This window comes from Bombus flavifrons, chromosome 18, assembly GCF_040668555.2.
Source record: "Bombus flavifrons isolate JBK064 chromosome 18, iyBomFlav1_principal, whole genome shotgun sequence".
Taxonomy (NCBI): domain Eukaryota; kingdom Metazoa; phylum Arthropoda; class Insecta; order Hymenoptera; family Apidae; genus Bombus; species Bombus flavifrons.
Genome location: NC_138459.1, coordinates 4,574,657 through 4,602,542, shown reverse-complemented (window position 1 = coordinate 4,602,542; position 27,886 = coordinate 4,574,657). Strand labels below are relative to the sequence as shown.

The window sequence follows — 27,886 nt, the reverse complement described above, 5'->3', positions numbered from 1 at the left end:
ACTTGCTGGCTATTGTATACTGCCTGTATGTATTTTGAATTCAGTATATGCGTTCATAAAATTGATCAGATAATGTTTTAAATTTGTTGAAAATATTGAAAAAAGGTAACCGTGCATGGAGAAATTGTTAAGAAAATATAGTACGTGCTAAAAACTTTAATTTGGTTCCTGACAGAGAATAAGTCGTAAAATACGAAGTTATAATTAGGTAAATCATTTTATTTCGGAGTTTCAGTGGATTTTATAAGTTTTCTTTCGTAGTGTATTAATATTTTATTCTCTCTACAGAATTCTAAGTAATACTACAGAATAATCACAATTTATTATATCCAAATTCATTTAGGTACAGAATTTCTTATTAGATCACAATATAATCTATATAACTATACGATTACATTAATTTGTTAACTTTTAAGTGATCAAATTAAGTTAAATAGAATCAATGCAAATCTTGCAATCATTTTAGAATAAGTTCATCATACAGTGCAATTTCTTATTTATACATTTCAATTATTAGCTATAGCGTCTGTGCAATGATCTTCTTCTTGTATTTTTGTAATACTCTGGTAATGTTTTACTGTATAATGACGTACATTACTGCTCACACAAGATTTGCATTAGATTATATGTACATATACATACAGAAGATATTCAAATTGGGAGCACAACTACTGTTATCATGCTATCATTATAGAATGTTTATAATCTACTAGTACACTGTTACATTTATGAAGATCATCTTTATTATCTTTATCAGTATCTAATAATTTCTTTGAGAATGTAAAATTTATACAACTGTAAAATTTTACAATAATTCGTAAGTATTGAATAGTTAACAATATTCATTGGTATGTAAATTTATCAATGTTGGAATGTCTCGCAATAAACAAAATGAGAAAAGGCGAGTAAAAAAGTAATTAAAATAATATTACCATATAGTAAGGATGATAACATCAAACAATAATTGTCCTCACCAAAAAGAAAGTTGGTCTCTAGATGTAGTCAATTAGCATCTGAGAATATTTTCACAATTGTTTTTACATAATATGCTGTGATCAATCATTGGTATTTATAATTATATATAAATATCATTATACCATTTACACAAACTGAGGTATATGGTAACTTTTCAGGAATTCTGTTCATATTGCCTTTACGGCATATATAACTCAAACGAAAATAAATAGTTCGCTTAATTGGTACATACATCGTTCAATTTCTATACTAGATTCGGTTAATTTTGATAATTTTCAAGATCGTCGAAAGAGTGTATCATATATCGTTACAATAATTCCGTTCTATTAAAATTGGAAATACTATTATAGATATTGTTGCTGCTGCAGCAAGGAAATTCATGTAAATTCAAATCACATGATTTAAAATAACGCTTTTTTTTCAATTTTCACCAATCATCGTTAAGTCGTAGGCCATAGATACGTTCGTTGCTGCAGTAAGGAACGCGTCAATCTTTTGAAGACGAGGGTGGGGATTCCCGACTATTATCGTTCGTAAAACTAGATAATCCGAGACCACTAGTTTCGTGACTCGAGGAACTAGTTGGTGAATTACTCGAACTCCTGGCGCCACTGAGTGGTGTCACAGTTGTATTATCAACCGGTATTAAACCTTCTTTCATTCTCTTCTTCTGCTTCATTCTTCTGTTTTGGAACCAAATTTTTACTTGCGTTTCATTTAACTGCAACGCTGATGCTATTTCAATACGCCTTGCTCTGGTCAGGTACTTGTTGAAGTGAAATTCTTTTTCGAGCTCTGTTAGTTGTTTGTTCGTGAAGTTGGTTCGGCCGGTATTGTTGAAGCTACCTGCAATACCGGCCATAGGTCCGCCGGTAAGACAGTTCACAGGACCGTTCGCCGTAGTTGCGTACGGGGATCCGTTTCCACCTCCAACTGTGCTACCGCCATATTCTCCCACATTTAGATTTGTCTTTGCTGCTGCAACAAATTTTGATATTTCTTTTTATTTAGGAACTTTTTGTATAAAATTTACAAGCGCGTTTATACATATTGAAATTCTTTGCTTTATATTTACTATTCATAAAAATGTTAGCACTAGCAGTACAGTAACAATGCGAAAGAATTATTTTGACGTTAAGCTTTAGAAAAGTAAAACATCTGTGTAATTTTATATATCAATTACAATTACGAGATTCTAGTCATTAAGATTCATTATCAATATTTGTGTGATTCAGAAGGGCACATGTTGTGACTCAAATTCCTTTCCATCTTAATTATAGATGTCAATGCCCTTCGTACGTGACCGATGCGTTAACGGAAGAGGTTAAAAGTAATATATACCGAATTAAGCTTAACTCTGGTCCATCGAGCGACAGCCGTTTGTTGCCCAACACAGCTGGTCAGTGTTCTAAGGAGCGAACCTGTCCACCCTTTACCGAAGACCGATAGGGTTAAGCCCTAAATCTGGATCAAATTGCATCAGCTGTTGCCGAATGTCAAGGGTAAGTTGTTACGTCATTTTATTTAGCCCGTATTTATCAACCGATTGGTGGTCACTCTAAAAGCATACTCGACTTGGATCATGTTAACCATCTTTTCCTATATGTGTATGTAATCACGAGATCGTTCAAATATTTTACTTCAAAAATAATAATCGTATCGAGCTGTCTGACAATATGTATATGACCACAGACAGAAATTAAGTTTCGTAATTACGATCTTGAGTCAAGTTATGTTGACGAGTGCCTATAGTCAGCTGTCGTGTTGGACTGACAGGCAAACGAAACAAACATAATATAGCCACACGAACCATGTTTCACATAATTTCGTATAACAATTTCGATAATAATTTTACGGAGTACAATTTTTGATATCAATCGAATCGTAACACATCGTCCATGAAGCTCACTCGGAAACTCGATACGAAGTTCCAAATTGTTTACACGCGTGTTCATTAGCAGGGAATTTTTGGATATAAAGCAATGCAACCAAACTTATTCTAACTAGGGAGGAATGCGTTCTGATGAAAAAAGGTGGCGTCACTTACGCATTATGGAAATTAGATTGTTATTTAGACTACCGGTATGTGGAAGTCAATTTACTTAATGGCAGAGGGCGGACGAAACTGTCAAGCCACCGCCTTAGAGTCACATCTTCTTTTTCACCCGTGTTTGCCTGTATTGCTCCATTCCCCTTATCACCTTTTTATATTTTACCGAATATTAGAAGTATTTAATTGAGACCCAAACGTATATTAAATCTAACTCAAACGAAAATCAACTTATTTTGTACGGATTTTATTTCACAGATTTTTCAAATAATCTGATAACATCAGTCACTTAAACATCGCGCTCGAAACTTAGCCGGCGGCCATTAAGCTCACGCATCTTCAAGCTGAATAATCGAGTTGGACAAGTTCTATTAGTCCACGAGCCGGCGTGGAACAATGGAATGTTTTCCGTTTTCGCCACTCATTCATCAATTTAGCACCTTAACGGAAGGACAGAGCGTGCGCTGCCGCTGATTTTCTCCTAGCCAGGCCGGCGAACGTCTCTATACATCAGTGATCATTAGTGCTGCATCCAAGTTTTTCTTGGATCTTTTAAAATTATGTTTTTATAGAACATGAAATCTTCGTGGCAATGGAATTATGCGTTTCTTGCGTTGTCTGGGGTTTGTATATTACTATCTCATAAGAATGTGGATACAGAATGATGTAGATAGAGACGTAAAAGTAATAGACTAGCTGACAATCTTATCGTAAACATTGTAGTTCACATACTTTTTAAATCAATAGAAAAAGATGATATATTTATAGAAAATACGTATCTTTTCAATTGTAGTATCTCTTATTTTTGTAGGCAGTTCGGGTACTTGTTGCTAGTTTTCTCTACTCGTCGTACAACAGAGAAGAGGTTAATTCTTTGTGAAATTATAAATTGGAAAGACTTTTATATATAAAGCTTCGTTTTCATTGTTTGGATCATTGGTTTGGATCATTTCGAACCAATAAGATAAAATGTACAAAGTCATACAAAATACGAGGTATCTCTGGAATCGTAGTACAACAGAGAAGAGGTTAATTCTTTGTGAAATTATAAATTGAAAAGACTTTTATATATAAAGCTTCGTTTTCATTGTACACACTGGTTTGGATACATTTCGAACCAATAAAATAAAATGTACATAGTCATACAAAATACGAGGTATCTCTGCAATCATAGTACAACAGAGAAGAGGTTAATTCTTTGTGAAATTATAAATTGAAAAGACTTATATATAAAGCTTCGTTTTCGTTGTACATACTGGTTTGGATACATTTCGAACCAATAAGATAAAATGTACATAGTCATACAAAATACGAGGTATCTCTGGAATCGTAGTACAACAGAGAACAGAGTAATTCTTCGCGAAGGTATGAATGAAGCGTATGAAATAAAATTTTTACATACGAAGCTTCCTTTTCGAGGAAGATAACTTTGAAAATTCATCACGTATATGTATACTAATTTTAACTTTTTGAATGAGGAATCACCACTTTTCTAATCGTATCTAAAATTGTAGAAACACCCTGTATAAAACAGAAGTCTCTTCGCGTCACTTTTAACAGAAAAGGTGGATCTTCCAGCAAGGAGTTACTTTGCCAACTTGATGTAAGAATTCTTGGTAATCCGTATTACTGTTTGACCATCGTTCAATCGATAAAATTCTTGCTTACAGTGTATCGTGTACCAGTCGGCTTTGCAATGGCAGTCGGTAGCCACGTCTGATTTCATTTCTCGAAAAGGCAAATCCCCGAGAAACGCTCGCTCAAGTGGAATGAAGGAATCACTTTCGATTAAGCGTTAGCGTGATATCCTGGCAATTGCTACTTACTCTGCGACGAACATTAATATTAGTATCGATTAAAATTATTAGCACTGTTTAGTAGTACAATTATTAGATGTTACGATCGTGTTACCTCCTCAAGTAATATTCATAATACTTCTTTGCCGCTTTTTCATCCGATAACATTATTTTAACGGAGGAATGTTTTTCTTAATTTTCAGACGGGCGAAATAGTTATTACGGTTGGAAGATCGGGAATGCAGATTTGCTCTTGGAAAGAAGTTTCAAACATCGTGTGTAAGAAATTGGACTATTGTCGATATTAGTTTACATTGGTGTAATTTAAGCGATGTAGGAGAGGATGTCTTGTAATGATCGTTCGAGTCAATTAGACTCTCAATTAGGTAGTTTTTAAATAATGCTAAGATTAACTTAAAATTATATTGTTGAAGTGATAGCAAATGAGAAGAGAACAAGGCACAAGGGGCAGCACAGGCTAAAGAATAGATAAATTGGCATGGGTTAAGGATTATAATTGGCCATAGCCCAAGAGAACCATAAATTATTTTCAGGAGTTTTCTGAACTTCTTAATTTTCTGTTAACTCTTTACAACACGGAGTCACATTCATAACATAGATCACGTGTCCACTTGAATAAAGCAAAATTCTATATTTGTTACAATCTTGGCTTTAGTTTCCATTTTTCAGGTAAAGTATTATTAAATATAAATTACTAGAAAAATCATAAGGTTACCTATTCTACTCGTATGTATATATTATGTATGTTTCAGTGAGATTGCAGACAATTCTTCAGAGATTGCAGTCCATACTCCTCGATCATAAAATGCCTTACAATTATCCTTCTCTGCTTCGATAGAGTTTCCCCAAAATCTCACTTCTATAGAGTTTCCTTTAAATGAAATACGTTTCGCGCAAAATTTCCTCATGATAAAATTTCTTTCAGATTAAAATTTCTCTGGCCAATAATGTTCGGCGTGGTCATGGTTCCCAGCGAAAGTTGCTAGTAGAAGAACGACGAATTATTATATCCCTCGGGTGGTGCAACGTCAGTCGACCAAGTGCACTTAAGCTCGAACATGAATGTAATTCTCGCACGCTCGCGCGAGCCTATCGTCACACATGCGAAACATGTATACACGAGGTAAAACACAGGGAAACAGCAGCGTGGCCGCGGTTTCGAAGCATGCATGCCAGTCAGGCTTCGTTCAAAGGCCCCCGATTAAATCTCACCTGGCTTAATATTATTATTTTACGTGGCGCCTGCGAGTGAAAACGAGCGACCCGACGAGAGGGCGAGGAAATTAGAGAGAGTGCGAGGGGCGGGCAGGGAAGGTTGGATAATGCCAGTGGATAAAAGCAAATGGAACAGTGCAGGAAACACTGGCCGAATATCGTTCACGTGAACGATCTTTGTACCGTCTATGCAACCGTAATTCCAGTTATTTAGCCTCTCCTCCGCCTCCGCGGTTATTCATGAGTAGAAACATTGTTCTGACTAGGTGTTTCCAGGTCTATTACTATTCAAAACTATCCAAGAACTGTTCAAAAAGATGCTTTCGTCATTAAGGAGTCGTTCGATTGCTGTTTGCAATTTATTGGGTTCGCAACTAAGTAATTGTGGATTTTGTTATTGTCACCTAATGACAAAATCCGCAACCACTTAGTTGTCAACCCAATATTATATTTTTTTAAGGTCGGTGGAGGAATGTATAGAGTAAGGAGGTAGGAATTAAATGAAGCTTTTATAGAATGGAGATGTTGCATGGTTTTAACCCGTTCATTGTGAATCAGATTTTTGTTACATATAAATTGCCTTGTTAACAAATAGTTCTGCGCCACACCTGTATCTATGCAGTTAATCTTTATATGTACATAAATTATAATCATTCGAACATCTATTACGTCCATTATATCTATTACATCTATCACACTATGTATACAGTGGTTCACGTGGAAGTATTATTATATATACATAATGTATTATATTATACATGTTACACGAAACATTTTGAAATATCACGAGTAAAGGTATGACTATTATGATTGTATTGGTTACACAAAAGGTTTAGTTTTTTTACGGCGAGTGTTCAAATATTATTGGTAAATTGTATATGTCTTAAAGTTAAATATTCATCGATTATTCAAGTGCTACGAAAATATGTGCGTTATTGTATATCTGATAGAAATCGACATTCGGTTTGTATCACGCATCTAAGTTGGTATCATACACATATCTTGAAAGTACGTGTCGACTGGTCATGTGTAGTGAATGTATTAATTACAAGCTTTAATCGGTTCGTTTCATTATATGTACGTTGATAATTCGTTCTGAAAGGAGGGGAATAAGTCGAATCGAAAATAAAACAGGAAAGGTAAAACGAATTGAGATCGAGTCTTGCGAAAACATTAAGATCAACCTGGTTTAGAGTTCCTACTCTCGATCCGGTTCTTCGAGGATGCGTTTATTAATCTCAGAATTGCGATCCTGCGTGTCGATAGGGAAAATATTGCTATGTAATATGTAGCCATTCGTTTTTCATCGTTATAATTTATCAATTGTTAAATAATTATGCCACCTATAATAGCATAAAGTATGGTATTCTGTGATACCTACATAATAAATTTAACGCAGGAACTCTAGTCACGATAGTCTTCAATTTTTCAGATAGTTACAAAATTCAAGAAAATTTTCTTCTAACCGTAATATTAAATTATGTAAAGAAAAATTAATTGCAAATATACAATCGAGGGAAAGGATGAAAGAAGATTAGGAAATATTTCTTGTTAAAAATGGTAATCAATTTTTATTTATTTTCACTGCATTCTCATTGTTTCTAATTCGTGCTATTCTCCTAATTAAATTTAATAAATTCCAGGATAATATGTACGACGATTTGGTACACCGAACAAGCTTCTTTAATGGTGCTGATAAAATCGTAAGACGTTAATCCGTTGATTATACGGGATCATTTGGCCTTGTGGTAGGGAACGTGCCCCTGTTAGACGAGCATTACGCAATTCAAATATTATTCAAAGGCTAAAAGCTAGGGGGGCAGGGCGCAGATGACGTAGAAAGGAACTAGAGGGGATGAAATGTGTGCGTGCGAGCAGCCATAGGGTATTATGTTACCGGAAAGATGGACCTGGATAAGGGCACCAGTTTCCTTCCTCTTCGGATTTTCTTCCTTGTCGATCAATGGTTTTCGTCTGTTTTCGAGAAAATTTCACTGTAAATCGAGGATAAAATTTTGATCGGCTGTGCTTGGTGATCGGCGATTCATTAACTTCATATCGATTTTTAGTTTCCATTATCTGTATATATTATCTATCTATTATTATCTATATATATATTATCTGTTAAGAATATTATTTATTTGGAAATTATAAATTTGCACCTGACCATAGTAAAAGTTGATAATCATTGAAATAAATTATTAAAATTCTTAGAAGATTAATCGTGGGCAGTTTGACTGTTTTGCTGTAATAACGTGTTTCAATATTCCTACTGTACCGATAACATTAAAATTGGTCTAGTCATTTCGCAGTCATTAATTCGAGTATTTTAATTATTTTCTTATTACGATAGTATTGCTTGCGTTTCTAGAAATCTGAACAGGGTAGGCCGTAGGTCAAAAAAAAAAAAAAAAAAAAAGGATCCACTCGTCAGGATCCAGCTGTATTTGAAGCTATCTGATTTCCACATCCGATTACATGCTACAACGCCATCCTAACTTCTTCTTTTAAGCAAACATTCCACTCATATCCCCGTATAATTGAATGTTTCTTTACAAAGACCAAGCTTGATGCCTGCACCGACCTCGAGTAATTTTCCAAGGTTCGTCGTTAAACATAAACTGAGGAAACAATCTCTTTCAATATTTATAACAAAAATAAAGCCATTAGAACGTGTTATTATGGAACAAGTAGCATATAGTAGCCATCAACCGGTATACATCCTCGAAACATCTTGTTGCTGTTTGACATTCCGTAATAACTTGTTTAATTTATTACCTTTAAATATTCCGCGTTTATACTCACCGCCTTATCTCGGTCCATAATGGACGCTGTAAAATGTCATCGTTCATTTTTTCCGAAGTTTCAAAAGCAATTTGCAGAGTTATGTCGCGTTTTACCAATAAATATCGAGTCTGCTGCGCAGAAGCCTTTCTCGAAACGCGAATTGTTCGTTCGTCGGTTGTAACGAAGCTCGTTGAACGGCAATAAGGGATATCGAGACGTTTAACGAGCCTCGTAAAGTCGTTATTGTTGCTTGAACGACGTCAATAGCGCGATCGTGTTTTACGTTTGTGCGCGTGCTTTGTTACAACGCTCGTTCGCCAAACGTTCCTCAAGAATCGCTCTAGGATTTGATGTGGACGAGTTTTGTCGCGTCACGATTCCATATGCATTTCTACAGCAATATTTTATTTCACTGGTTAAAACATCAATTTCCTATTAGTTTAAAAAAGATATTCGTATGTCTTCCTCTTCAGCGAAGTGTATTTTTCATCAAGTTCTACGTTTCATTTTTATGGTATCAAATGATGCAAAATTGACTATATATGTATAGAATTAGACTATATATGTATAGAATATGTATAGAATTAGTACCAAAATGCTGTAATAGATATAATGGCGCGCAAATACTTTTTCTAGCGAGCGTATCTGAACATCTGTACTCGTCGAAAGACAATGCATATAACTGAAATTCATGTAATAGGAGTTCACCAGCTTTCTTCGCTATCTATCGGATTGGCAACTAAACTAACTAAACTAACTAGCTGCCAACCCAATAGATAATTCTCACTCAATAATGTAATAAGTCATGACACAGATGATTTTTAAACTATTGATTCCACTATGTTGCGTTATTACGCGTTAGTGAAGATCAGAAAATTCGACAACAGCTGCTTTTTGTTTCTAGCAAATCGTTTATTTCGTATGATGAAAGTAATCGAAGAATACAACATTATTGGGTTGGCAACTAAGTGATTGCGGAGTTTGTCATAAGGTGGTAATTTTAGGTTAGTTGCCAATCCAATACTATTTTTTAATTGACCAAATATTTCTTAATTAATCGCGCAATCGTTCCAATAAATGGAGTTCTATTGTACACTGAATTGAAAGGGGAAATACGAGATTACATATTTGCGGCGGATAAAAATTTATGCGCGTGCGATTGAATGTATTTATACATTATTTTATAATATATTGTTCTTCGTATTTGACAGCTGCAACATGGCACGTTATGGACTCAATCCACATTCGGGATAGTGATTAAATAGAGAAAGGAATCACTCGCTTCCGGAATTTCCTATAGAGTGATCGTGTCAAAACGATTATCTCCATAATAATTCATATTATGTATGATCAGTTTGTTAGTAGAATGATATAATTAAGAAGAATACATTTTTCAGGAAAGTTTGAAATAAGAAATTAACGATGTAACCATTTAACAGTCAGTGAATTTCCTTAACCCTCTGCACTCGGAATTTTATTTCAGTTTCGTTACCAGCAGCTGCTAATGCTTTTAAATGTCTTATTTGAAATTTACTTTAGCTAATGAATAAGACAATTTAAATAAATAAAGGAAGAAAGAAATTCACTTAAATATAGTTTTATTCACACTATTGTTGTATTTTGTAATTTTTAAATGTATGATATATCTTGAAACAATTTCCAGGTTGCAATCTATGAATTTGGATCGACAAAGAGCTGCTGAGATAAAAACTGATGTCGAGTCACACTCGACATAGCAGTGCAAAGGGTTAATATTCTTTGAATACCGAGGATCTTTAACAACATATTGTTAACATAGGTATCTCAAAATTTATATTATTTATCACTATTATTAAATATTATTATATTACTTTTTAATTGTATCATCCTTCTAATAAACCGACCATTTAAATAAAGAATACGAATGAAGGGGAAATCCGATCTCGCCATTTATCTGTATCACGTGCTGTTATGAGAGCTTGCAAAAGAATGGATCTACTTACATACGTACGTACAAACGAATGTAACTATTGCACGCGTACTCTCTTTGCATCTGTCCGAGAAAATATTTTCTCACGATTGTACCGATTGAACGATAACGCACGTTACTCTAGATCATAGATAACAGATAGTTGGTGTATTGACCTTCTGTTTTCTTCAATTTTTGATGACTCCCATGGCGAAGGCAGTCATGTCTTTTTCATTGAATACTTAATAACACAATTAGGATTAAATATAAGATCGTTTGGAATTTAGAGAATTCTTAAGGATCGGTAGGTTTTCTACGAGCTTTTGAAGCATCGTTACATGAACTTGTACAGTATAGAAACTAATTTCTGATCTGTAATTTGCTAATAGATAAATCGTTTTTTCGAAAATTGTTATACAGGATATGTATCGATTGGATCTTGTCGATGTATATAAGAAGCAACAAAACAATTTTACTGACACAATTTCCTTCTGTTCGACCCCTTGTCATCGGGTGTCACGATGGCTACTTTGATTTCAGCATCGCGATAACCAATGTCCTGAGTCACTATAAACGGTGGGCTTTTGCAAATGAGATTTCGATCGAAACTACTTGGCCAATTATATAAAATCGACTGTGTACTATCAATGATCTGAATAAACAATTACCTTACTTTGTAAAAACAAAAAAATCTAGCTAAATCATTGGAATAAGGCTAATAGTACATGTATGTACTCAACGAGCAAAGTCTGAACATGGTAATGAATTCCGTTTTTGCCTTTCTCTTTTTTGGTAAGAAGTGTTTGCTTTTTAGTTAAGGCCGAAATCTGAATTTCTTGGCATGATCCATAGTGCCGAACGATTGCGTGCAGTCAGCTTTATTTATGGCCTCGAGGTCAGTCGATTTCGCGTATTAAGATTAACATTTTTATTGGCCTTGTTGCCTAGACTTTCTTGCTCCTCTCCAATCGATTTATGATGCTGCTTATCGTTGCACGGTAAAATGTAAGTTTCACTTATCCGATCGTTTTAAGATAACTTTAATCTAACCGCAATTCTAGCTAAACAAAAGTTACATTTGATTCTTAAATTTAATCCTCCTGAAATCACTTCTATGTATTTAAGGATAATTTAATTGATTACAAATATCTGTATTTAACATGTAAGGTTAGGTCTTTAAACTTTCTTTGATCTAAATTACATCACATCTGATTCTTTTAACACTTTACCGACCGATAGCCGATTAATCGGTTCTTGTCACCGATGCCTACCGACCGATAGCCTATTAATCGGGTTTTTGTCTTCGACGCTCACCGACCGATAACCTATTAATCGGCTTTTTATCGCCGACAATCTTTCTCATTATTTGAGCAGTAATTTGTAATTAAGGCTAAGGTATCTTGCTCAGTTGCGTCAGTTGCGTTGCTTTGTAAGCTGTTACAGTTTTATACCAATTTGAAAAACGTACCGTTCGCGATGAACAAAAAGAATGGTATTGGAGAATTTAAACCGAAACAGAGTCGGCGCTAGGGAGAATCTGCGCCTGAGATGCCGGTCGGACGTGTGTGTGCTGTTGAATCATTAGCGGTCGGTAAAGTGTTAAAAGTTCGATGTACAAAGTCTGATTTAAAGATATTCTGATTTCTATAAGGGTCATTTTCAATTTCTAAAAACCAAAATGATCGTTATCAAAATTAATGGAGATATTTAAGACATAAAGTTCTTTAAAGAACTTTAATGGAAGGCTTTGCTATGGAACTGATAAATTTCTAGACGATTTTTAATTTGGAAGAATAAAACGAGATTATAGGAGTTATGATCTGTTCTTCTTGCAACTAAAAATTCATTAACAGATAACGCAGTGTAGAAGGGCGTATCATTACAATGAATTACTACAAGATTTTGCTACTTATCCGATATAATCTCTCTGTAGTTAACCTCAACCATTTAAATGTAGGAAGCCATTAAAATATAATAGCATGGTAGTAGCCTTTGAATCTTATTAATTTCCTTTTTTCTTATCACCAACGTGATTCGTAAACCAAACTCATAAATCCAAAGGAATGTAATTATTTTTGAAAGAGAAACACCTACTATACACCGAGTTTAATTTTACAAGCCTCAACACGTTCGCCTTCCATTCACCTTCTTTCCTTTCTTCCAACTCCAACATCAACCACCTCCACTTCTATCCCTCATACATACACGCACACACACACGTTCGATCTTCTCAAAGCAACACCTTTTCGCAACCCCAAACTCCGACATGGTCGCAGCATTGAACTCGAGGTTTTTTCAGCACTCGAGCCACGCTCGCGTCGTCGCGATATATCGTCGGTGAAGTGCCGCGGAAATGAAAATCACCGTTGCGCGAGACACGTGGACAGGGTGGTCGTTGATTGTCAGCGCGTTGCAACGCGGGCGCGAGCGAGCTAGCAAGAGAGAAACAGAAGGAGAGAGAGAGAAGGGGCGAGTGACGAGGGAGCAAAGGGGAGTCAGTTACTTAGGCAGCCGGCCAGGGTTGTTGCGGGACTTGCGGGATCCGGGGTTGCCAGGTTCGGCGGGTGGCAGCCCGGGTGGAAACACGCGAACGATCCTCTGATCCCCTCGCGAGATATCGGCCACTCACTCACGCGTCCGCCGACGGCCCTAGCCGCGCCGCAACACGCTGCCCTGCCTGCTTGACTGCTTGCTTGCTTGCTTCCTTGCTTGCTTGGTCAGCCGCTCCACTCTACCTTCGCTCGCAAACTGACCGACCTACCTCTTGCTTCTTCGTTCTGTTTTCTTCCGTTCTTCGTGTACCAAGTACTTGAGCCTTTCCGGTCACAGAGAAAGAGAGAAGCTCTTCTTTAATTCTGCCACGTTCTTACGCTCATTTTTCATCTAATCGTGTTTTTCTATTGTTCAAATATGTCTTAACATTGGCAATGAAAGAACGATGCTCTAAATTTTTGCTGGAAATATTAAAAGTCTCTTTGTTTGGTGAAACAAGAGGAGAAATAGTTTATTCAACTTTTTAGACAATTTATTGGGTTGGCAACTAAGTGATTACGAATTTTGTCATTAGGTGGCATTGACAATCACTTAGTTGCCAACCTAATATAAAACCGCAAAAATGCAAGAGATGTAAACAATATGAAATGGTACATTAAATATCTAATATATGTATAGTATTCACTATGATATTTAGTGGATGCAGAAAATCTCTGCTTATTCACAGTCCAATTACTCGGATTCCATAATGTTTTCAAATTCACCCATAACTAATAAGGTAAAATCTATGAAAACCTAGGAATTTTTATCTTCACAGTTAATTTGGAAAATACTATTCATAAGATATTTTATTGTCAATCAATATAATTATAATTTGACGACTACCAGTGTATGCAAAACTCACAATGTCAACTTTCGTTAATTTCTACACATATCTGTCTAGTTGCCAACCCAATAGTTCCATTTGGCTTCAGTTGGTTTTATTTTATATTTTCGTAGAAGGAATTTTGTAGAATAATTGTAGTATTTGGAAATGGTTTACGCAGCTTTTTACTGCAATTCAGTTTCATTGGTTTCCTTTCTTGATTTTATCCAGAGTTGAATTTTCTATGGCGAGTTTAGTATTTGGGTATTTATTGCTCGCTGAAAATTAAGTTAAGGGGAAGGTAGCGTGGGTGAAACAGGATGTGAGATACACATTGTGTGATAAGAATAATTTGCAACAAATAACATTGTTTATGTGTTCTTTATTGTAAGTATTTGGGAATGACGTGTGTTCTACTTTTATAAACTGCTTTCTATTGTTGCAATTTTCAGATCTTTTAATATTCTTTTCTTAAATAATTTCATTCTGCTCTCGTTGTTTTAGTGGACTTTCACACACGTTTTAATGGTACACGTTCTTCTTTAAGAATTTTCCTTTTACCATTACTTCACGACGTCTCATCCTTTCTATTTTGCACTCCACTTATATCGCTCGCGTTTTCCATTTTTCTTATCCTCTTCCTGCTCAATCTAATCGCTGGCTTATGATCACGGACGGTTTAGGTTCGCGATAATTTGGTCTTTTTGCGCATGAGGAACACGTCAGTTGCATCCGCGCCATGTTATTTCGTTCACATCCTTTTTCCACTTTTGTTTCTCCTGCTTCTTATCAAGTTAGACGATTTCGCTGATGTTAAACGTTCGTCGATCGTGTTATTTGTATTTTTGCAATTCTCTTTGCTTCCCACTTTTTACAGAATTTGTTATTGTTTCTATGAGCTTTTCCTTTTTTCAAAATCGCTCGACGCTGATTTCTCTAGCTCGATCAGAGGTTTTTCGTTTTCTTACTTGTTTGAAGTGTTATGGTAACTGTAGCTGTGTGTTATGAAGTCCACGAGGAAAACGTAGCAGCAGGAAATTCAGGAAGGACTGCTTCGTGTTCAATGTTTTGGAATTATCCTTGAATATAGTGCAGATAACAATCAATAGACAAGTATAAAAAACCATTGTCCAGTTATTAATATTGTATTTTATTCTAATTCTCCAAACAATGAAGAATTTTAACATATATTTGTTAAGTCAAGCTTTTTTTACCATGTCAGTAAATTTCCACTTCATTATTGTTTAACAAAATAACATAATGGCGAATTAAAACATAACAATGAATTAATAATCAAAATGTCTAATATTGTAATTTCATAATCACAAAGTCTTTTAACTAATCATAGATAGATTTATCTGCATTTTAAAACAATCCAAAATTTGGAAAAAAAATAAAAACTCAGTCTTTTCTTTATCTGTCTTAGAAAATATTCAAAAAGTGTTCAATTTACTCGATAAACGACACGATTCTTGAGATAAGGTTTTTACTGGCACGCTCTCGTCAGCAGCATTGCGATTGATGAAGTCGATTTGAAGGTTAGCTCGATACGTGACGTGACGTCGTAAAGCAGCAGCACAAGAAAGCTGGTGTGTATACACGGTGGAACGTAAAGGGCCGACGTTCGTGGACGAACGAAAGCGTGCAATGAAACTGGCCGCCTACTCTCTTCGCAAGTAACGCGAAATGTGCCGTAAAACTGGCGAAACGGCCAAAACACGGCAACCAATTCGACTAGCAGCGATTCCTTACAATTGCTTCTGCACTTTTTTGCATTAGCCCTGATTTATGCTAAATTATCTAATTTGTAATATTTTGGGGTATTATTCAGACTTCGTTTTATTGTAATCCGATTTCTTATTTACAATACGATTTCATCACTGTGTCTAATTTTTAAAAGTCCCAACATCAGATGATCTCAATTTTCTTCTTTAGTTGTTTGTCTTCATTTTCTCGATTTTTCAAGATTTGTTCATATTTACGGTTTTATTACTTTTCTATAACTTAAATTGTAATGAAATTTTCAATAGGTACAGAACCCATGACAATTCTGTGAGAAGAGGCAATTGTTAAAAGATCATACATATATGTATTCTGTTGTTAAAGAAGATTTTGTAGTATAAAATAGTGATTCAAGAGAAATTCCAGTAGTTCAAAAATTTTTTGATATCTAAAGTTTCATTACTTTTTTATGACTTAAATCGTAACGAAATTTTCTGTTGAAAATGACAACGTGAGTTCGCGCCCGCCATCCATATGCAGATGCTCTAGTTACATAATTAGTAACTAGAAGATACTTCTAGATATAATCGATGGATTTAATCGATAGGTTTAAGATATTCTTTTGTTTTTATCCCTAGTCCATGTAAGAAAGTGCAATAAAGGTTTTTCAGCTCAGAACGGTGTGATAGATTCATCCAAAGAATAAAATAATAGCTATTGTAATCCTACCTCTAAATACAGAAATAACAACATTTTCAATAGATATATTGGGTTGGCAACTAAGTGATTGCGGATTTTATCATTAGGTGGTAATGCTTCACTTAGCAATCACTTAGTTGCCAACCCAATAGAACCCATTCTATAGAGTAGAACAATTCTGCGAGATGAGGCAATTATCAAAAGATTATATATACATATGTATTCTGTTGTTAAAGAAGATTCCTGTAGTATAAAATAGTGATTCTAGAGAAATTCCAATAGTTCCATCTATTTTTACTTTCTATGAAATAAGTTGTAAAGAAATTTTTACCATTGAATCTATGTCGTTTTTATAACCTGAGGCTATCTAGAAAATTATATTCTGTTACCAAACAAGTTCCTTTTAATAAAAGGCAGTGCTTGCAGAAAAATTCCAATAATTCTACCTATTCAAGCATTCTCTGTTATTAGAGGAGGAAAAAAGTGAATACATATACATATATGAGGTAACGTGTTAGTTTCTAAAACCAGCACGAATACAGGGAATTACTACTGTCTCTTGCAGGGGCTTGCTTATTTGTTCCGTCGTTTTTTCCTCGAGCGTGTTGGCCAATCCTGCTATTGATTACAAGAGAGAAGAAATCGAGTGGTGTATGATAAATCGGGAGAGCTGACAGCCCCGTGACGCTTGTTTCTTCTCTCTTTCTCCCTTTTCTGTTGGCCTTTTTCTCCTGCTTTTCTCATGAAGAAGGGTGGTGGTCCACACCGGGCGTCCCCATAGAGATTCCATGGACCCCCGGAACGCATTATGGAAGCATCGAGGGAAAAAGCACAGCTATTGTGCTCTGCTGGCCAACCAAAAAACTTCACCAACCAAAATCTCTCGAAATCCCCCTCCATTCTGCTCCGCCCATCTCGTTATTTCGGTTAAGAAGCTGCCTCTCCTCTGGAATTGCGTTACATCCGTTGGAGGAAAGTTTTATTCGACGAACGCAGATTGATAGTAAGTTTTATTAAATAATTTTCTAATTTTTTGTATCGTTTTTCATTTGCATAAAAGATCTTTTAAGATCTTCTATTAATGTAGATTTTATTTAGATAATAACGTGTATCATTTGTAGGTAATTCTTTTATTCAAAATATAAAATGTTATAAAACCAATGAGCTTCAGAAGCTTCGTCTTCTGTTGTTTGTTTCTTATGATTGTTATGTAATGTTTCAGGATTGTGAGACAAACGTTTCTTATCAATTGTTAAGTATAGAATCACATTTCCTGTGTTTTTCCAAAGACAACGTAATGCAGATATACACCAGAAAGAGATTCGCTATAAACAAATCCATTTGTCGATGAATTAATTGTACAGGGTGTCAAGTAACATATCGAACATTCTTGCAAGGTAAGTCTATAATATATATAATATACAATAATTTGTCAAAATATAACGTTGGACATACACAACATCGAGCGTATTAACCCTTTGCACTCGGAATTTTATTTCAGTTTCGTTACCAGCAGCTGCTAACACTTTCAAGAGTTTTATTTGAAATTTACTTTAACTAAAAGATAAGACAATTTAAATAAATAAAGGAAGTAACAAATTCACTTAAATACCATTCACACTATCGTTGTATTTCCTAATTTTTAAGTGTATGATATATCTTGAAACAATTTTCAGGATCCTGCTTTTCTTTCACACGTTTCACAAAAAAAGCTGGGACTGAAAGAATGTCAAGTGGAACTCAACAAAGGAGCTTCTGAGCTACTTTACATAAAAACGCAATGTACTTGAAAATACCTGTCGCTGGAGAGAATTCAGTAAAATAAGTAAAAAGATAAAAAGATACGCAATGTTTTTCGAATGGTATCAGGTGGGATAGCGTCGTATCGATAACGTCGATGGCAGTCACGGTTCCTTAATCTAAAACCTTTGGCCGGAGATCGTTAGATTCTATTGCCGCGTGGAAATCGCGGATAAGGAACGCGGGACCGGAAGCTCGTGGCGGCGAAGGGTAAAGGGGTGAGCGCGGCGAGGGCGGCTCAACGTTTCGTTTGCATGTCCCGGTGTAATAAGCGTCACCCCCGGTGACTTCTCGGCTGGCGTTATTAATTCGATTATAATGAGCTATTAAGCGAAACGCTGGTAATCCTGACAAGCTCCATTCAACGGGCTAAGCTTAGCTGCTCGAACCCGGCGATTGCCTGCAACCCTGTTCGCTGTTAAGCAAATTATCAGAGAGGGGAAGGCTTCAAGCCTCCTACTGCCTTCTTATCGTATTTTTACGACACCTTGATTTCAATTTTTAAATCGTTTCCGCAATGTCTCCGTTCAGGGTAAAGTAATTCCTCGAAGACGGATTTAGGATGTTAAGGATGGCTGACAGGATCGTTTTTCTGCTTAATAAATAATTGAAAGACTTTTTTCGTGAATTGAGTAAATTGCGTTTGAAATATTAATTAATCTGGGTTTTTAATATTAGATACCTTTCAATTGATGTGTAATGACTCTTAAAGATGTTCTTTTCATATTTGTAAAATGAATACAAATTTGTATAATAATGCAACTATTCCATTACAAAATGTATATATCTAAGTTACGTTTGAAATATTAATTAACATGGGTTTTTAATATTAGATACATTTCAATTGATAAGTATAATGACTCTTAAAGATGTTCTTTTTATGTCTATGAAATGAATACAAATTTGTATAATAATTCAACTATTCCATTAGAAAATGTATATATCTAGGTTGCGTTTGAAATATTAATTAATATGGATTTTTAATATTAGATACCTCTCAAATGATGTGTAATGACTCTTAAAGATGTTCTTTTCATATTTGTAAAATGAATACAAATTTGTATAATAATTCAACTATTCCATTGGAAAATTTATATATCTAAGTTGCGTTTGAAATATTAATTAATCTGGGTTTTAATATTAGATACCTTTCAATTGATAAGTGTAATGACCCTTAAAGATGTTCTTTTTATGTCTATGAAATGAATACAAATTTGTATAATAGTTCAACTATTCCATTAGAAAATATATATATCTAGGTTGCGTTTGAAATATTAATTAATCTGGATTTTTAATATTAGATACCTCTCAATTGATAAGTGTAATGACCCTTAAAGATGTTCTTTTTATGTCTATGAAATGAATACAAATTTGTATAATAGTTCAACTATTCCATTAGAAAATTTATATACCTATGTAGTTATTTATAGTAATTTATATAGGTAGTCTTTTTCTCAGACAATTTCTCAATTATAAGAGTATAAAGTATTTCGTTACTAGGCATTGGTATTTATTATTTGTTACGATACAGAAAATATTATATTAATGTATATAGCAGGGAAGATTGATGCTGAGTAGATGTGTAGTTTAACACTTTGACTGCCACGCCGAAATCACATGTCTCGCTGAGGGCGCCACGGGAGTATTTTTATTATTCAGAGCATATAATGGCAAAATAATAATAAATTGATGATGTAAGACAACATTCTTGCTCAATGGACCGTTTAGCTTATTGGTGGTCACGAGTGATCACCGTGGCGCCTTGCTAACAGTTGATAACGACATATAATAACAAGGCTTCGTTTCTTTCAACAAACCATTCGTATTCGTTGTTTCGTCGTAAACAAAACGTGCAGAATATATTGTTGAATCGTGTAGAAGATATTAGTAAACAGTATTACGATTATTTTTATGATTTCAACGAAACATTCGGCTGAAATGGTAGAGGTCCGGAAAAAATTGTGTTTGTGATATACCAATGGTAGTGGTAGATTACAACAGAGGAAAATGTGCTGTAGATTGATCAGATCAAATGATAGCATATTCTACAGCACATAGAAGAATCCTCAAGTGGTATATAAAATTAGCTTTAGAGTTATTGTTAAATACATCAATTTCAAACGCGATGATACTCTATAAACATCAACAAAAACAAAAATCAAGGTATCAGCTTTTAGAATGGCACTCGCAACGCACCTTACACAGTACCATTCACCAGAGCTGTGAAATATACTTATTCAACAAAGATTGCGACACGAAACGCAGAAGAAAGAAGGGCAAGCGTATCTGGCACGAAAATTTTCCAGAGAGTGGTATCAAAAAATGTTAAACAGTTAGGATCAAAAATTGCTAAAAACCGGGCCAAAAAGGTGACCACCTATTGTCCACATTGTATCGATGAGTCACATTTATGTTTAAAGTGTTTTAACACAATGCACCGTTAGATGCAACGTTTATTCTCATTTTTTTTTATTGATGTTCTAATAAAAATGTTTAATTGTTCAATGGGCACTTTTTATTCCGAAGTATCTTCTATTTATCAGTTGTATTCAAAATGCCCTAGCTGTCAATTTTCATACAATTTTTACAATTGTAAGAAGTTGAAACGCTCCGGTCACCAATGACTACCGTGGCAGTCAAAGTGTTAACATTTGTTAAAAAAGAAAGAAATACATAGATATTGATCTTAGAAAAAATTATTTCTTCATATATCGAGCATCGTACACCTTGGCCTATTCTATGTTAATTGTAATATCTTTTTTTTTCATTATTTAATTTGCACTTTACAATTTGTCCAACTGCACATCTGGTAAATTTTTCTAACTTAATTGTTAAATAACATGTGGTTGCTACCCTCAGCAGGATACCATCTTCGAATTTGACTATTTTATTTCTTTAGTGAGGTCAGTGGGATGTTTTCTTTTTAGTCTTCTTTCTATGAGAAGTATTGAAAATGACAACGTGAGTTCGTGCTCGCCATCCATGTGCAGATGCGTTAGTTACAAGAAATAGTAACTAGAAGATAGCTCTAGTTACAATCGATAGATTTAATCGATAGTTAAGATGTTCTTTGTTTTTATCCCTAGTCCATGTATCATAAGAATGTGCAATAAAGGTTTTTTTGGCTCAGAACGGTATGATAGATTTATCCATAGAATAAAATAATAGCTATTGTGATCCTACCTCTGAATAAAGACATAACAACAAGAAGAAATATCCTATTTGAAGTTTTTATTTGTTACAATTTTCTTTCTAATATTGCATTATTCCTTTCCTTTATTTAAAACAAAATAAGAGTTGTTGATAGGATAACATAGTATATAACAAAGTAGCAGAAACAAACAGTAGGCGATTAAGTATTGTTACAAAAAGTCAAATCAGCTGACAAATTTCCGAGTGAATGAAAAAAACAGTACGTTAATTATTGAAAACAAGAACGATATTATCATCTAATATCGATTTAACATCTGAAAACTACATAATGTAATTCTCCTTCGAATTCCATTCCAATGCCTCTAACTACCTGTTATTAATCACTTTTATGCCTTGGTTTTCTAAAAAAAAAAAAAAACAAGTAATCGAACTAGTCACGTTAGATTATTCCCTGGTACCTATTCATTGGTCGATTAGCTGCTAGTCGTTAAAATTGAAATTCCTTCTTCTATATATTCTCGTTTATGTAATAACGAAACTGGTGCAATGTCTGATGGAAAATACCTTTCTGCGTATACGGCTGGTTGAATGGGGCGGGGAAATCGACTTTAAATCGCCGGAATTCGACTGATCTTTGCTCGATAACAGGCGTTGTTGCACGTTGCTTATTCATGAAGTTTTTAACAGTTTGACAACTGAACTAGCCACGACCTGAGTCCTGCGCTCGATGAAATCGCCTGGTGTTTTTTTTTTCTCCCCTATTTTCGTTTCCACGTTTATAATTACACGCACTTATGCAAATCGTTAGGCGTTTAACCACTCGGTACTTTTCACTCGATCTATCTGAGATAAATTGTTCGTCCGTCACATTCAATTGCCGTTTTGCGTAATGTGATTACCGTGTCTTTCGTGCAATCTTTAGGTTATCGCGTTCAGTTCTGTATTATTAGCATTTTATATGATTTTTCATTTTTTTTTCTTCCTTTCTTTTTCCCTTTTTTTAAGCGTTTGATCATTTCAATGGGTTGTTAGCATTATTTTTTTTTCTTTTTACCTCAAAGCGATCGTACGCGCTACGAAAATATATCGCTTTTTAATTAAAGCTTTACAGGCGCGATACCTGTTATCGCCGCGGCGTTTCTTTCGAAATGATCAGATAACTCGAGTGCAAGAATTTCGTTCTTAAGCGCGAATCTTATCAGGGCTTTTCGATATCTATCGTGATCACTATCGAACCCAACGTGCGTGATAAATCGTGTTTGGTATGCACGAAATATCTTTTTCCGTGTATAAACACGCTGTAGTAGGATCGTTTATGTTGTAAAAGGAAAAAGAGAAAAGACTCAGGAAATGATAAATAGCCATTACAATTTTCTATCTACAGTTCTATGTAAAGGAATAAGACAAAGTAGCAATCAATTTTCAAACAAGAAACAAGTAACAATTTATTAGTTCTCAGTAAGAAATTTACACCTTCCAAGTATCGTATGTTACGTAACACGATAATCATTCCGAATATTCTCCAAGTATATCGATTTCTGATTTTTCAGATATCACTGTCGCACATAGCGCGACGATCATTTTGCAAATCGTCCAAGTGTTCTAAATTTACATTTTCGAAATGCCAACGTTTCTACATAGCGTGTCAATGATCTTGAAGATTCTTCAGATGCTGCAAAAATTCCCGCTATTGAGATACAAAATCCTCTAAATGCCAAGAAATATCAGAAAATGTTGAAATTCAAAAAGTCCAATTATCAGAAAACTGACCAACTATTGGGTTGGTAATTAAGTGATTGCAGATTTTGCCAATACCATCTAATGAAAAATTCCGCAATCACTTAGTTGCCAATCCGATATTAGAACATAGTTTTAACGTCATAACTCCGATGATAACTTGTTCAAATGCTTGACGCCACGAATCAAAGCATCAGAGATCTATCGTGCCGAAGTAATGGAGAGTAGTTTGTAGGGAAGAAAGATAGCCGACGAGCGATTCGCAAGTGGTAGATTTATGGTTGTGGAGTTACGGTATTCTCGTAAAAGCTTGGGGTATCTTCTGTTACGCGTTGCATTCGTGTGCATAATCTTATCAAGCTCGTTTACGACTGTCGCACGGGCGTAAACAGCGGCTAAATAACTCAGTCGAAGACAGTATAAATACCGATAAATTTTCGTTCTATCTCAGTAAGCCCTCTTATCATTTGCTGTATCGAATTTTGATTTCTACCTGGCTCACGAATAACCGCGTGGATGTCTTCTTTCTACAGAAACATTAAACACCTCGTGTTTGTTATACTTCGACGTTTCGTCTAACCTAACATTCTTCGCTTCTGTTCGGTAATCTTTATAATTTTCACGCGAGATAATTACAGTTAGTTACCATGGTCCGGTAATTATCAGCGGTGCTTCTTAATTTGTCACGTAGAAATCGATATCTACATCTTGATTTTACGATATTGCAAATCATCGTTGAAGCGTTTGGTATTTGATTCATTTGATTGCGTGAAATAAGAACAATTTCGAGTTGAAAAATATTAGCTTGTTCGGGAAGTTTGTAGCGAGAGTTATGAAACGTCTAATTAGAATCAGATTTCCTGCCATCTACAACTTTACGAATCCTCTCTTGAAAAAATCTTTCGTCCCTTTTGACAATGAATTTCTCCGAATAGCTTTTACAAACTTTTAAAGCATTTCATCTATGTCTTTCGAATAAGTTTTATAGAATCCACAACAAATAATAATGAGATTTTACTTTTAGGTTGGCAACTAAGTGATTGCAGATTTTGCCATTACCACCTAATGACGAAATCCGTAATCACTCAGTTACCAATACATTTGACCAATGAGAAATATAGAAGCGAATATTCCAGCTGACTGAAAAAATTCTTCTTTTTCTCTACGAACTTCTACCTCTCGTATCAATGACTTTTTTATGTTTCTCGGTAATTTGCTGTAATATTCAACGAAGGTAATATTTTATGGCAGTTTCATAATGGTAATTTTTAATAAAGACGTTTTTCGAACAACCCGATCTTTGGTAAATTCTGTGTACCCAATCATTCAGTTTTAATTAATCGTAATGATAAATTGAAGAATAATAATGATAGCTAGCTCCGCGAAGACAGGAATGTGGCTAATCGCGATCGGCTGAGAAGCATGTGCAAGATTAATGATGTCTGTCGAACCGGAATTACGTGTCACGTTTTATTAATCTCGTTACGTGTAGTTTGCGTTTGAAAGGCACTAGGTCGTCGGCCAACAAGTACGTCACATTTTAGTTGTCCGTCAATCTTAATTGAATTCACCACCCAGGCGAAAAACCTCTCGACTTCGATGCTTCGAATGGACCGCGTCACGATTTCACCAGCGACGGCCATTCGAGATGCACGAACTTGTGTAAAGTGTCGTCAACGAGCGACAATTGGGTCGTGTCGCGACACTTAAACGTTACAAATTGTTGTTCCAAGAACTCGGGGTGAGTAACGTGGAAAGCAGCGATGGAGAAGTTTGTGGAAAGGAAAATACCTATTTCCCTGTTTTTTCTTTTTAACACCTAACCCCAATTCTGCGTGTTCTTAACACGTCGGATGTGAACGATAGGAACCTACAGAGGTTACAAAAAGCGCAGCCAAATATCCTGATTTTTCGACGAAGCGTTCTATATATTTCACTTTTACGGTACATTTTTGTACTCATATTTTTGATATATGTGAACTTAATTACTTGGTACGTACAATGCCAGTATTTTTTCTAGACGCTATATTTTATAAAATTACAAATAATTTTGTCTACTTTTTAAGATTTCGTAAATTGTGTCCATATCAGCCAAAAGTTTAAATACGACAATTCTTCTTCCTGGATTTTACAAAGAATTGAAATTTCCAGTGCCATTCTTCGAAGTGAAAGTAACCTCTATTTGCAAACCATATACGACTTTATGACCATAGTCGACAAAGTACGTAGATCAAACGCATCAAATATCGAAAAGGTACCTGAACCTACTTTTCATCCGCATTAATCAACGATAACCCGAATGAAACCATCGTGGAAGATACAAGATTCAAAAGTAACTCTATCGGACCGTCTTCTCGATTGACCATTAATTTTCCATGAGATAGGAATCAAGAGAGTGGACAGGTAGGATTCTCCCACTAGTGAAACTTAAAATAGTCATCTCGTTGGATAAACAGAAGCTGAATAACGAGCTGCCTCCGGATCGCCCCACGTAATTTCACGCCAGTCAAACCTCCTCCCAAATCATCGAATATCAAAATACGTACCAGCTGGTTTGGGAACGTTCCTCTTCACTTGCATCCATTTGTAGGTGGGTACGTGTGGCTGTTGCGGCTGTTGCTGCTGCGGAGGATGGTGACTATGGGGATGCTGTTGATGATGATGTCCGTGACTATGTTGGTGCGGGTGTTGAGGATGGCCCGACTGTTGCAGCACGTGATAACACGATGGATCCGGATTTTCCTCTTTGTAGTGGCCAGCGGAATGTCCACTGTAGTCGTTTTGTCGGATTTGCGAATGATAGTGAAGCGAGTCTTCAGTGGCGGGCAGCTGATGTAGATAGTTGGTGGTACCAGCGAGCTGATAGTCAGGCTCGTGATGATGATGGTGGTGGTGATGGTGATGACTAGAAGACTGATGGTGCAACTGTTGGTCGTGCTCCGTTCTCGAGTGGCCAGCGGTCATCATGGGACCTTGATGAAGACCGTTGCCCGAGGAAGAAGCGGGATGGTGGTGATGATGATGGTCGTCTCTGTACGCTGCTTGCTGAACGTGGTAACTCTGGTGAGGATCTACCGATCCATGGGAGCCGTTCGCGTGCTGATGCTGCTGACCGTACGATGACGACGAGGAAGCGTAGTCCAAATTAGTATAACTCAGACCGTTCTCAGAGGAGATTATCGCGGTCGTGGAACCATCCTCGTGCAGAACACCCGCCGACGGCGAGTAGAAGCCCTGTGGAGGCGTACCGGAAGATGTGGCTGACTCTGACGCTAGGAAGCTCTCCGAGGAAGAGGACGAGTATGGTGAGACCGCAGTCTGAGGGAAGTAGTGTGCTGGAGCGAGTTCCGGTGAAGCTGGCACAGGCACGTGTCCCCCGACGGACACGGGTTGATGATGATGATGATTTCCTTGACCCGTGCACACGTAGTTGGGGTATGAGTCAGGCTTGCCGTAAGTTCCGTACATGCCCATGTCCATCATCATCATCCTCGTGGCGTGGAGGCGAATACATCAATTGGCCACCTGCTGCCGGGCTACCAGCGTGTCCTTCGGTGCGCGCACTCTTTCACTGAGGAAGGGAGAGAGCAATTTGCGGAGAAAGGAGCGTTCCAGCGATTAGCTTACATCTCGACCAACGGCTACCACGTTGACTTCTATCTACACTTTTCTGTATCCACGATGCTTGATAATTGTGTAACGATCAATGGAAAGTACTTATTAACTTAAGAGCTTGCTGTGATTATAACACAGAAATATCACTGGTTGACACACTTTTTTTACCAACAGTCCTAGCGTACGATATTCCTTCTGACAGTGTTTCACTTGCTTTCAGACGTTAGTCAACTTTATCATAGCTTCTTCCTCTTACTTTACATCCTCGGTGTAGTTCAAACCCTGATCAACGTCAACAAGTTGGTCGTAGTAGACAAAAATATCTAGAAAATCGCGAATACGCGAGAAATCCCGAGGCAGATTGCCGGAATCCGCCAGAGCACGCGGTATTGCGTCGTCGCTGGCGCAAGTAAGCGGAGAAACAGCGAACGCGTAGACGTCGATCCGGTCGGCGAGAGTCGCTGAAGTGGACTGGCTAGGTGGACTGGTCTGGCGGAAGGCGGCACGGTCGAACGCTGCACGCAGGTGAGATTGCGAGCCACAAGGGTCTGGTGTGTCCAGTTCTCGCCTCTCTCTTTCACCCTAGGCTCCTTTTCTCTTCCTCTCTCTCTCTTATTCTCTCTGTCTCTCTCTCTCCCTTCCTGTCTCTCTCTTCCTCCCTCCCCTTTGGTTCTCCGGCAAACGAGTCGCGTACGTACATCAAGGTATAGTCAGGGTGCTGCCTTTTCAAAACTGGGCGTGTTCACGACGCCGGTCACGTGAGCCTCTTTGGGAGGAGTCAGCCAATCCTGAACGAGCCTGCGCGTCCGGCGTCCGTAGCCTCATGATGGATCACCGAGCTAAATTTTATTTTTCCTACGTTCTTTTTATCTGGCACGCTGCAGTTGACACTTATCGCGGCTGGTAGAGGTAGTCGAGTATTATATCTCGGTGCCCACCTTCCAGGATAGCCGGGGTCTCGCCTCCTAGTCGGTGTTCCCTTCCACGCTCCGACACAGCATCGCTCCTTC

General features: G+C 36.4%; 1 protein-coding gene and 2 long non-coding RNA genes across 6 annotated transcripts; 2 read left to right on the top strand and 1 right to left on the bottom strand.

Moving 5' to 3' along the window:
- Positions 1-9: 9 nt before the first annotated feature.
- LOC138189091 (uncharacterized) lies at positions 10-7,498 on the top strand. 3 transcript variants are annotated; one of them, XR_011175882.1, is made up of 4 exons: positions 10-208; positions 2,256-2,477; positions 3,284-3,890; positions 4,054-7,498. It is a non-coding gene; the product is annotated as an uncharacterized LOC138189091 (long non-coding RNA). The 3 variants fall into 3 exon arrangements; XR_011175881.1 differs by having other exon boundaries at positions 3,284-4,390; positions 4,696-7,498; XR_011175883.1 differs by having other exon boundaries at positions 3,284-5,511; positions 5,595-7,498.
- On the bottom strand, positions 253-27,886 carry LOC138189089 (homeobox protein Hox-B1a). Of its 2 annotated transcripts, none has more exons than XM_069131246.1 (2): positions 25,808-27,886; positions 253-1,953 (listed from the first exon to the last, which is right to left on the bottom strand). In XM_069131246.1, exons 1-2 carry the CDS (start codon positions 26,748-26,750, stop codon positions 1,463-1,465), a joined length of 1,434 nt encoding a protein of 477 aa, XP_068987347.1. In that variant the 5' UTR covers positions 26,751-27,886; the 3' UTR covers positions 253-1,462. The 2 variants fall into 2 exon arrangements, with proteins under 2 accessions (XP_068987347.1, XP_068987349.1); XM_069131248.1 differs by having other exon boundaries at positions 254-1,950; positions 25,808-27,885.
- On the top strand, positions 16,717-17,806 carry LOC138189094 (uncharacterized). Its single transcript, XR_011175889.1, has 3 exons — positions 16,717-17,054; positions 17,137-17,574; positions 17,794-17,806. It is a non-coding gene; the product is annotated as an uncharacterized LOC138189094 (long non-coding RNA).

What these genes read in the sequence shown, in the direction of transcription:
- LOC138189089 (XM_069131246.1), bottom strand. Translation starts at nt 26,750, where the DNA reads ATGATGATGATGGACATGGGCATGTACGGAACTTACGGCAAGCCTGAC. An exon ending in GAACGTTCCCAAACCAGCTG is followed by an intron (nt 1,954 to 25,807) that starts GTACGTATTTTG and finishes AATTTGTTGCAG; the next exon opens with CAGCAAAGACAAATCTAAAT.